The sequence below is a fragment of the Electrona antarctica genome (assembly GCF_951216825.1).
Source record: "Electrona antarctica genome assembly, chromosome: 12".
In the NCBI taxonomy this organism is placed as follows: domain Eukaryota; kingdom Metazoa; phylum Chordata; class Actinopteri; order Myctophiformes; family Myctophidae; genus Electrona; species Electrona antarctica.
In genome coordinates, this window is record NC_136793.1 from 41,183,191 (window position 1) to 41,195,638 (window position 12,448).

The 12,448-nt window shown below is 43.6% G+C and overlaps 1 protein-coding gene across 2 annotated transcripts in view; it reads left to right on the top strand.

The window, feature by feature from the left end:
• The window catches only part of rasal1 (RAS protein activator like 1), a 41,453-nt gene that overhangs the window by 21,726 nt on the left and 7,279 nt on the right, over positions 1-12,448 (top strand). For both annotated transcript variants that reach the window (XM_079516244.1, XM_079516243.1), the window contains 8 exons: positions 483-636; positions 4,204-4,268; positions 4,880-4,992; positions 5,789-5,981; positions 6,621-6,758; positions 8,172-8,316; positions 9,855-10,027; positions 11,422-11,559. In XM_079516244.1, coding sequence (XP_079372370.1) covers positions 483-636; positions 4,204-4,268; positions 4,880-4,992; positions 5,789-5,981; positions 6,621-6,758; positions 8,172-8,316; positions 9,855-10,027; positions 11,422-11,559 — 1,119 coding nt within the window. The remainder of the gene's footprint in view (positions 1-482; positions 637-4,203; positions 4,269-4,879; positions 4,993-5,788; positions 5,982-6,620; positions 6,759-8,171; positions 8,317-9,854; positions 10,028-11,421; positions 11,560-12,448) is intronic.

Genomic DNA, 12,448 nt, shown 5'->3' on the forward strand with positions numbered 1-12,448 from the left:
ACCTACATATCAGAATGCAGTCAGTGCACAGACTGCATTCTATTTCTAGCAGAGATTCTTCACTTTCCATAATCACAGTGAGATTTGAGCTCACATCTATCTCCTCTCAGCATGCTGCTGATGCATTTACCATAAAGCACTCATATAAAAATAGCTAGTTTGTCAGGGTTGTAATGTACCCCCACACACATACAGTACGCACATGACAATATTAGTATAAGGACAGTATCACATTTAGAAACCCGAAAAGCTAAACAGTCTAGACTCAGTCAAACAAACATTTGTATAATTAAATATGGAATTATGGATGATAATGATTAATAACTAAGATCTAAGTAGTGCCTTTGATCCTGATTGTTGTTACAAGTACAGTTGCTCTGAGGTACTTGTATTTCTCGATTCTCACTGGAGGTCCCCCTTGTCAGCGTGCTATTGTGTTAAGTGAATGTTGCTACGTTATAGTTTTCCCACCCTCTCTGCAGGTAGACGACAGTAGCCCACTGACTATGTTGGAAGAGGTGACGACTGTTGAGAGCCGCCAGGATGTGGCCATGACCCTGGTGAAGATCTACCTGGGCCAGGGCCTAGCAGTGCCATTTCTGGATTACCTCAACACCCGGGAGGTCAACCACACTAGTAAGACTCACTCACTAATGGCTCGTTTAAACGGTAGCCTAATAGCTTTTTGATAAAACTGGAAGCTTTTCAAGTGGGATATTAGGACATTTGCATTGGAAAGTTCAGAATTGAAAATTGTGGAGAAATTAATTAAAAATAAATTTTCAAGCATTTCTTGGAAAAATGCTTTGTGAAACCATAAAACCTTCCAGTAAAATACTAGTTTTTCTTTGTTTTATGAATTATGACTCAGTGACAAACTGTTTTAAAACGGCTATGATTACACAATATACATTATACATTATGCGTAACATCTATGTTCATATGAGTCAGTGTTAATGAGTGGGAGGACCCCATACAAATCTTCTATTGTTCCTACACTCCACAATCATGAGACCATCTCTACCCACTGCTGGTATTTCAGAGTTCAGCATCACAGCCACGTAGACAGTCCACGCCTATTGGTACTATATTTACCAGACCAATGGCAATTATTCAGTGTGGTATTAAGTTTCCTCCACACCACTGTTCCGTGGTTTTAGTAGTTTTTGGTGTACTTTGAGATAAGAAGTATCGTGCCTAAGTTTCCATAGCAACTCCACATGATCCAAACAGGTGCTGGATCATGAGATCAGAATAGATGCTGGTAACAAGCCATGAATTAACAAGACTTTAATCTGGGGCATGGTGTAACAAAAAACGACTAAAAGAATATATCTAAACTTGCAGCCCTGTATCCATAAAACGGATACTGCTCTGACATGGAACTAAAGCACAACTTTTCCCACATGCTCTGACCTTTAAAGCCATATCCAGACCATATCACCATGGTTACATCAGTCATGTTCTTACAATATACAACATAGAATATACAAAATTCAACACCATACGCCGTCACGAGTGCTTGCATAGTGCCAGGTAAAGGGAAATACAAGAGAACCCACAGAAGCATGTCTAAACTAGAAAAAGTGCCCTTCTGGGCACAGGTCTCCACCAGGAGGATAGGGGGTGTGTGTGTGTGTGTGTGTGTGTGTGTGTGTGTGTGTGTGTGTGTGTGTGTGTGTGTGTGTGTGTGTGTGTGTGTGTGTGTGTGTGTGTGTGTGTGTGTGTGTGTGTGTGTGTGTGTGTGTGTGTGTGTGTGTGTGTGTGTGTGTGTGTGTGTGTGTGTGTGTGTGTGTGTGTGTGTGTGTCGCGGCTTGGCCTGTTGTAGCGCCACCATGAGGCTGATTTGAAAACGGTCAAGTGGCATTTCTTCCAAAGCCTAGTGGGAATATGCATGTACAGTTTCACCACAATCGGACGCTGCGTTGAGTAGTTGTGGCGATGTGTACAAAACGGGTACAAAGCGGGCTACTCCTGAAAAGTTTAGGAGCCAATCGTAGCCAATGAGGGTGGATTATGAGAAATCAAACAAACCCGTCTTGATCACATGACTATGGAGAGCATGTGTACCGTTTTGCGTGAAATTTGGATACAATCTGAAGGAGTAATATTAGAAAATGTGTGTGTGTGTGTGTGTGTGTGTGTGTGTGTGTGTGTGTCGCGGCTTGGCCTGTTGTAGCGCCACCATGAGGCTGATTTGAAAACGGTCAAGTGGCATTTCTTCCAAAGCCTAGTGGGAATATGCATGTACAGTTTCACCACAATCGGACGCTGCGTTGAGTAGTTGTGGCGATGTGTACAAAACGGGTACAAAGCGGGCTACTCCTGAAAAGTTTAGGAGCCAATCGTAGCCAATGAGGGTGGATTATGAGAAATCAAACAAACCCGTCTTGATCACATGACTATGGAGAGCATGTGTACCGTTTTGCGTGAAATTTGGATACAATCTGAAGGAGTAATATTAGAAAATGTGTTTTACATATGTCGGCCTCCTGGTGGCGCTATAAAGAGAAGATGTGAAACATTCCAGGCAAAGGTTTTTCCTTGGCCTCTAGGGAGTTGGCATACAAAGTTATTCACAGATCCGTGCAGTTAGAGGTAAAAACACTTTTCGGCCAGTTATAGCGCCACCATGAGGCTGAGTTGAAAATGTTCATGGGGCATTTCTTCCTCTGCCTAGTGGGAATGTGCGTGCACAATTTCACGGAAATCACATGATGTGTTCATGATTTGCAGCATTTTGTTTGAAACCGAGCACTCCTGCAAACTTTGGAAGCCAATCTTAGCCAATCAGGATGGAGTCTGAGAAATCTGAAAGACCCGTTTCGTTGAATGGCTCTAGAGAGACTGTGTACCAATTTGCGTGATGTTTGGACAAAATATGTAGGTGTACTGTCCAAAAACTTGTTTTGCACAAAGCGGCCTCCTGGTGGCGCTATAACAGGCCATTCTGGAAATTTTGGGGCAGAGGTTCATCGTTGGCATCCAGGGAGTGTGTGTGTGCAAAATTTGGCATCGACCGGGTTAACGGTGCCGGAGATTAGCTGTTCACAGACGGACGGACACACGGACGGACGGACACACGGACGGACGGACGGACGGACGGAGTGCAAAACATACTCTCTCCCCATGCCTTCGGCCTGGTGGAGACAATTATTGTTCCTGTACTGTACTGAACTGTTGTGTTTTCCGACAAATCAGTGTATTGAACAAGCCAAGGGACCATTGTGTGCCTTAATATAGATCTTCATGCTTAGCGGCACAAAGGACAGTCTGTAAGTCTATTGGTTCAGTTGTCCCCACAGGGAAGATTAATTTACCATTACCCCTGCTGCTAAACCTTCCCACAATCTCCAAGTGAATGGGGTTTGAGTGGTTTGTCCTTGATAGCGTCCAGCTTCCTTGCATCTCCTCCTCCACCCCGTCCAGGGAAACCCCAGCGAGGTAGCCACTAGCCATCTTTCCTGACCAGCCTGTTCAAGTTACTCGTGTCCCCAACATTAATGTAACGCCCCAACCAGCATTCAATCGCAATTATGGATTGGTAGAACGAACATCTGCAGCATCGTGTTACACACATCGAAAGGACCTCAGCCGGTGTCTGTCCAGTCCAGTTGTTCGTTCAGGTACACTCCCACGTTCTCCACAACCTCCCTAGAGACCAGAGGGACAACCATGGTTCTATCATCTTATCCTGATTATCCCCTTCCCATTTACTTCCTTCCCAACCTGTACATGCCATATATCTCATGTTTAGAGAAATTTCATATGTTGTTATTGTTTTGTGATTGTTATTATTTTATATCAATTGTTGTTGCTGTTCTGGATTGTTGTTCATGTCATGATTGTGTGTGAGTGTATGGGACCCTCTTCGGTGAGGTCCTTTTGGACAAGATTCTTGGCTGTACATTGTGCTGTTTGCATTTGCGTGTTGTCTAATAAAATATTCAATCAATCAATCAATCAATCAGTTTCATCTATCAGTATGTAAGCGTTTAGTTAAGTTAGCAGCAGCTTAGGTCAGTGACTGTTTTGCTTGTTTCAGACTCTCTAAAGCAGCTACATAAATACATTGCCAACCAAACAAAATAAATGTATACATGAGACAATTGGCTAACAAAATGAACGCATTGATACATACAAGTTTTAAACAGACCTTATTTGTCTATATAATATAATGCTCTTTAACTCTCCTCTTAACAGCTGATCCAAACACCTTGTTTCGCTCCAACTCCCTTGCCTCCAAAGCCATGGAACAGTTCATGAAGGTGGGTGGCCGTGTCAACTTTGTCAAGCATTTAATTTCATCATGTTACTGCACATGGTTGGTTGATTTGTGACTTGTGTCTTATCATTTAATATCTTCTATGGTTCAACATTCCTTTTATAGACTGCAAATCATAATATTCAACAAATTATGGAAGAGTTTTTACATGACCTCTGCCAGGTGGAGATTTGCATTCACCCCTGTCTGTGTGTCTGTCTTTCCACAGTTAATCTTGCAAATTACTAGATATTTATTGTGCAGTTCAAATCAGTGAATTTATAATCGCAGAGCAACCGTCCCTTCAGGCTATGGATCTAATGGGAATTAGCCAATCGGGCGCCTGTCCGTCCAGCTTATGGGATCTAATACTAACTAGTGCTCCCATCCCACTGGCTTATGGGATATGCCAGTACCAGCCACTGCATTTCACTACTGTTTTGTATTTTAACGTGAAGCACATTGAGTTTGCACCTGCATAAAAGAAAAATATATGACATGTAATCCTAGGGCCTGTACTCACAGTCACTTTGCATGTTGAATTTCAGTGTGACAGTGAATAGATGGAACGGTCGATCTAGTCATAAACATGTTGTGTCACTGTTTCCCTGCCAGGCTGTCGGCATGCTGTACCTGCATGAGGTTCTGAAGCCCATCATCAACCGCGTCTTTGAGGAGAGGAAGTACATTGAGCTGGATCCATGTAAGATTGAAATGAACCGCTCCAGGTAAAAAGAAAACACCTAAAGACTGCTCCGTTGGACCAGAGGCAGTCCCAGTTATTTTCTGAGCTGCAACCCTTTTCACCAATGACTTATCTTGTACCAACGGAAAGGAAAGCCTCTGCCTTTAGAGGAAGACTTAGACATCAGTGTAAAGAAATGAAAATGAAAAAAAGAAGAAGAGAATGTAAAAATGGGGGGATGGCGGTTGCCAGGCAACTAGAGTGAGCCCCCTGAGATGCCTATCTCTGACACACAGGGATATCCAGGATCTAACATGTACTATTTCTCCAGTATCTGACTGGCAATATGTGATCTGTTGTCTCCTCCTCACATAACTCTTTTCCCCAACAACTTCACTTGCCGCTCACCTTTGTTTTCCCCTCCTCTTACTTTTAAATGAATCTTTTTGCAGCTATTGTTTGAAATACCATTTTGTTGTGTGTATAGGCATTATCAGTCACATGCTGACAATGACACGCCATGAACATAATAATCATGGCAGGTCTTGCACTTTTCAGCTGTTGTTTCATAACTGAGACATTTTCTATCATGATTAAGGCATGCAATTATATAATTAATATTTAATTAATATTTAATTTAGCATAATATACTACACAGTACAATTAATATGAAAAGTAATTACTCTTTGCATGTAGTTACTATGCTTTACTACTATTTAGAGTTTGGATACAGGCGCAGATTTTATGTGGACTCCATTGACGTCAGAATTCTCAGAATTCACAGTAGATTCACAGTGAAACTGCAGTGCATTGCTGTCTCTGTGTCTGTTTCTGTGAAGGCGGATATCATTTAAGGGCGCCGTGTCTGAGTCCGTGGTGCGGGAGAGCAGCATGGAAATGCTGCAGGGCTATCTGTCCAGCATCATCGAGTCCATCGTGGCCTCAGTGGTCCAGTGTCCTCCTGTCATGAGGGTGGCCTTCAAACAGCTGCACAAGCGGGTGGAGGAGCAATTCACCGACCCTGACAATGAGGTCAGTACTGGGTCCGGATTTCTGGATTTCTGTTCCAATCATGGTTTTGGGCAGAAAGTAACATTACATTTACTTAAGTACTGTACTTAAGTACAATTTTGAGGTATTTGTACTTTATTTGAGTATTTCCAATTTCCAATACTTTTACTTCTACTCCACTACATCTCAGATCCAAATATTACTTACTTAAATAAATACGTACTATTACTACATTACTACATTTACTTGACAGCTTTAGTTACTAGTTATTTTGTACATTTTGATTATTATTATAAAACATACATTAACAACTTCAGTCCTAAATACATTTCGGACAATTCAAAATAGCCAATCTGCAAGCTCACAATGCGTTGCAATGCAAAGCATTGTGAGGTGATTTTTGAGGGAATACAGCTTTTGTCCACACACGTCTCATATTTGCCATTGACAATGAAAGGAGAAATTAGGTCATATATGTAGACGAGCAAATCGGCAAACCAATCACATAAATTCAGTTGTTAGTTCATGAGATGTATAATGATAAGAGCGCCCCTCACTTCACACAGGTGTGATTTTTACCTATAATAGAGAAGTACTAGATATATTCGTTTTTCCTATTCATTCACTTCCTTCCTTGTGTATCACATTCTGTTTTAACAGGACGTGAAGTATCTGGCAATCAGTGGGTTCCTTTTCCTGCGTTTCTTTGCTCCTGCCATTCTCACACCAAAACTGTTCCACCTGAGGGACCAGCATGCAGACCCACGCACCAGCAGGACATTACTGCTACTGGCCAAGGTACGATGCATACTATTAACACACATGTATTCATGCATGCATGCACGCACACTCGCATGTATGCATGCACACAGGAAACAGTCCACTTCTTCAGTACAGTACTGATTCAATATATTTATCTCAAAATCACTCCTAGGAATCTCTCTGATAGTTTGACTGGGACTAAACATACCCTTGCCTCAGAGTAGGCCATAAGAGGCATTCAAATACCATAAGAGGTATTCAAATACAAAACATATATTTGAAAGTGCAGTTTTAATACTATATGTAAATACTATTATATTAAAATAACAGTTCAATTAAAATCATTTCAACATTTACCTCTAAAATATAACATCTACTTCTTAGCCTAATCGGTAAATATAGAATTAGCGATGTCTTAAACATGTAATTTCACACAAGGAAGGGAAGACCCTTTCCTTCCATAATTATGTACGTATACAGTATTGTTCCCTGCTGCTGTGTTGTGGTAACTGTCCATGGTACCGAAGTCCTGTTGCCATGGGTCCCCTACACACAGACAGGGAACAGTCTATTTTTATCTGTGCTGTGACCACACTGTGGTTCAAAGGAGAGCATCAGAGGAGCGTATATGGAAGGACTTCCTTCTTGCCCATGGTGTGGGCTGGACAAAGGGGCTCACAGCATGCCTGGCCCCGGGGGGGAGGCCTTTTGATCTGAAACTTTGAGAGAGAGAGACAAAATTGAAGCAAACAGTCCACTGGCACTCAAATATCGAGTTCACACCCAATGCAAAGTTATCATTATCATTGTCAGTTTGTAACAGCAGATCTATATGGTCTACTTGTTAGCCAATGAACTTAAAGAAGATACTTGGATCACTTTGATTCACTTGAATGCAAGTGACCAGTGACAGACGGATATTGGGATGGAGGAGGGTCTATGCAGTAACCTTTCGCATGCACGCCATAACGGTTTGACTCTGAAGATGAAGCGGTGTTAGTCCTTTCCTTTGTTTGTTTGCACCTTATTAAAGCATTGAACTCCCCGTCTTCCGTAATCTGAACCTTTTCAGACTCCACCTTAACCCGTAGCACTTGCCGTAGCACTTGCCCTAGCCTTGACGACCTTGCAGGCTTTAATATGCAAATGTGTTATGTAGACAGATGCCAGGTCATTATTGAGCTGGTATCCTATAGAGTTTATAGTTTCAATGTACTACAGATTATTGGATATTCTACTGATAAAAGGTTCTTGGTTTACTTATGGTCCTAGGTCACTATTTCTATGCATTTGATGTTTTACCTCGTGTTGTCCTTGCTTACTGTAGTCGCTCTGAATTAAGAGCGTCTGCTAAATGCCTAAATTGTAAATTGTATTCCCACTGCAAATGCAGAGTTTGTGTGTCAAAGACTTTGTGAAAGCAGTTGTTGGTTCCTTTGTGGTTGGCAGGCGTTACAGAGTGTGGGGAACCTGGGTCTGCAGCTGGGTCATGGAAAGGAACAGTGGATGGCACCCCTCCATCCCATCATCCTTTGCAGCGTAGCCAAAGTCAAAGACTTTCTGGACAAGCTCATCGACGTAGATCACAACAGTGGTAAGCTACATGGATGGAAAGGAGAGGGAGTATTTAGGGGTTAAGCGTCTTGCTCAGGGACACTTCAACATGAATACTGGTCAAACTGGGGGTCGAACCGGCTACCTTCCGATTCCTAGACAGCCTCTCTCTGCCCACTCATACTGTGCATCACCAAACTGAACACTAACCGGAAAGTTCAGAGGTTGCTGCCATAGAGCTTAGCTGTGGCCTCACTCACCACCTGTCAGTGTATAATAGCTGCCAGGTGTTAGCATGATTACACTGTCACTCCTGTCATTAGTGGAATAACATGGAACAATAGCCCAGTGGTGAAATATTAATAACCCAAGTGGAGGCATGGTAAAAGGGTATAGGTATCAGGGCTGGCAGGGCGTCGGAGTGAGTAGTCGTTTCTGCATGTACACGCCAGAGCGGTTGTCCTGTGCCTTTCTTACTGCCATGTGTCAGTGAGTCTATTGTCATGAATCATCTCAGCTCTCTGAAATATCGTGTTCCAGTCTCCTTGTGCCATCACACACACCCACGGTTCTCTCTGTTCCAGTCTCCTTGTGCCATCACACACACCCACAGTTCTGTCCCCTTGTGCCATCACACACACCCACAGTTCAGTCTCCTTGTGCCATCACACACACCCACGGTTCTCTCTGTTCCAGTCTCCTTGTGCCATCACACACACCCACAGTTCTCTCTGTTCCAGTCTCCTTGTGCCATCACACACACCCACAGTTCTCTCTGTTCCAGTCTCTTTGTGCCATCACACACACCCACAGTTCTCTCTGTTCCAGTCTCCTTGTGCCATCACACACACCCACAGTTCAGTCTCCTTGTGCCATCACACACACCCACAGTTCTCTCTGTTCCAGTCTCTTTGTGCCATCACACACACCCACAGTTCTCTCTGTTCCAGTCTCCTTGTGCCATCACACACACCCACAGTTCTGTCCCCTTGTGCCATCACACACACCCACAGTTCTGTCTCCTTGTGCCATCACACACACCCACGGTTCTCTCTGAAAGGCCAGTTTGACATTTAATGCTCTTCTGCTGGATTTGTTATGCAGGACTGGTTGTTTGTTATTCTGGGTCTTTCAAAGGTATCCTTGATCTGATGAGGCAAGGTCCAGGCAGCATCAATTGTGAATGATAAAAGTAACGGTGTAAGAAAAAGTCCATGCGTTGCAATTTAACAGTTTAACAGTTTTGTTTATTCTCACGTTAGCACTGTTACAGCTCCATCTTGTGTTTACATCGATAAACGTCATTGTATAAGACGATTGTGGCGCTAAGATGACATAAGTATTGTACACCATTTAAAAAAGGTCACACTTACTATTAGATAATGATTGATAACGCAGCATTAAATCAAATTATAACAGCTTATAATTTACAGTTTATAATAAGAAATTGTCTCAATGCGTTGCGATGTGATGCATCGTGATTTTCACTATTTTTGAAAGAGCTATCTATTATGGCTGAAAATAGGGAGTCAATAGAGTCTATGTGATTAAAACCCTCTGTATGAATGTCTGCTGCAGTGACTGAGGTCCCTCAGAGAGCTGTGTTCCTGCCTTCGGTCACGTTGAAGGAAGGCTACCTCCATAAACACAAGGCAGAGGGCTCCCAGCTCCTATCCCGCTTTGCCTTTAAGAAGCGTTACTTCTGGCTAACCAGTGAGACTCTGTCCTACGCAAAGACCCCTGACTGGCAGGTAAGGCCACTGATAAGACAAGCTGTTGAGAAGTGTCTCGTGTTGTGACAGGGAATGCTAAATTAATCCTAGCCTCTGTGACAGTGAGTCATTTCACTCACACGGCTGGGATGTTTCTCTATCCAACCAGATATTCAGAACCTAATTACTTTTGGCCTAGTTGTAGTTATTTCCATTTGTACAAAAACAATAACAACAAAGTTATAACAAAGTTATTTCTTCGACTTAATAATAAAATGCTAATTACTTGACTGCCTGTTATGTAAACCCACGGTGGACGAGGAAACTAAAAATGACTCATCTATTATTACTGAGTAATAATATCTATGTCCTTCGATTTTGTGTGTGTGTGTGTGTGTGTGTGTGTGTGTGTGTGTGTGTGTGTGTGTGTGTGTGTGTGTGTGTGTGTGTGTGTGTGTGTGTGTGTGTGTGTGTGTGTGTGTGTGTGTGTGTGTGTGTGTGTGTGTGTGTGTGTGTGTGTGTGTGTGTGTGTGTGTGTGTGTGTGTGTGTGGGGTGAGGGACTCTTCAAATAGCTTTTGATCATCATCTTGCCATTAACACAGTTCATTTGTTTAAATGTATTTGTTCTCGTCCTTGTAAGAACATCATTAGGGGAGTAGATATTACCATGTGGTGTTTAGTATTGTGATAATGAGAGTGAGAGAGATGCAGTGTAAATGAGACAGAGACAGACAGACAGACAGATACAGGGGTTAGGCTAGCCAAAGCTAGTCTGTCCAGTAAAAGCTTTCTCTCTTTGAGCCCATCCTTCCTTTGTGTGACTGGCATAAAGGCTAGCTTCATTGAAGGCTGTGGATATTCCTACTAACATTGCAAATCAGACTGCAGACAATATCCTGGTCTGATCCTCCAGTCTCAGTGAGGCGGGGCTCCCTGTGCAAGTGGCTGATTTACACTTTAAAGTAGCCTTATTCTGCCATGCGGGCTCTGCGGGCTCCCAGCACTAGAATCCTCAGTGTTCATTTAATTCAGAGTGTACAAAATGTTGGATTTTGTACACTCTTGAAGTTACAAACTAATTAACAAATGAACAGTTTGTGTTCCTCAAACCTATGCTTTTGCAAAATCGTTGCACATTGTTATAGCTGTTCAATTACTTTGCTCTGGACACATACTGTAGTAGTAATAATGATACAGCATTATTTGTTTTATACATATGAGCATGGTTGAGCATGGTTTTGGCTCAAACCTTCGTCTTAAAACCACCTAATGCACTTGAAATTTGCAGTGTTATTTTGTCAGTGTTGTTTATACTACTCTTCTTGACCCTTGATCTTCTTGACTTGTGTGCGTGTGCTTGTGCGTGTGCGTGCGTGCGTGCGTGCGTGCGTGCGTGCAACGTGTGTGCGTGTCTTCATTTGAATGGTTGCAGGTGCGCTCCTCCATCCCTATTCAGTGCGTGTGTGCAGTGGAGAGGGTGGATGAGAACGCTTTTCAGCAACAGAATGTGATGCAGGTCGTCACCCAGGACAACGACGGACAGCTGCACACAATGTACATCCAATGCAAGGTATCCTTCTATATACTGACACTGTGCCTGGCCCTTTGCGGTCTGCAAGGTATCCTTCTGTATACTGACACTGTGCCTGGCCCTCTGCGGTCTGCAAGGTATCCTTCTATATACTGACACTGCCTGGCCCTCTGCGGTCTGCAAGGTATCCTTCTGTATACTGACACTGTGCCTGGCCCTCACTGTGCCTGGCCCTCTGCGGTCTGCAAGGTATCCTTCTGTATACTGACACTGTGCCTGGCCCTCTGCGGTCTGCAAGGTATCCTTCTATATACTGACACTGTGTCTGGCCCTCTGCGGTCTGCAAGGTATCCTTCTGTATACTGACACTGTGCCTGGCCCTCACTGTGCCTGGCCCTCTGCGGTCTGCAAGGTATCCTTCTGTATACTGACACTGTGCCTGGCCCTCTGCGGTCTGCAAGGTATCCTTCTATATACTGACACTGTGTCTGGCCCTCTGCGGTCTGCAAGGTATCCTTCTATATACTGACACTGTGCCTGGCCCTCTGCGGTCTGCAAGGTATCCTTCTGTATACTGACACTGTGCCTGGCCCTCTGCGGTCTGCAAGGTATCCTTCTGTATACTGACACTGTGCCTGGCCCTCTGCGGTCTGCAAGGTATCCTTCTGTATACTGACACTGTGCCTGGCCCTCTGCGGTCTGCAAGGTGTCCTTCTGTATACTGACACTGTGCCTGGCCCTCTGCGGTCTGCAAGGTATCCTTCTATATACTGACACTGTGCCTGGCCCTCTGCGGTCTGCAAGGTATCCTTCTGTATACTGACACTGTGCCTGGCCCTCTGCGGTCTGGAAGGTATCCTTCTGTATACTGACACTGTGCCTGGCCCTCTGCGGTCTGCAAGGTATCCTTCTGTATACTGACACTGTG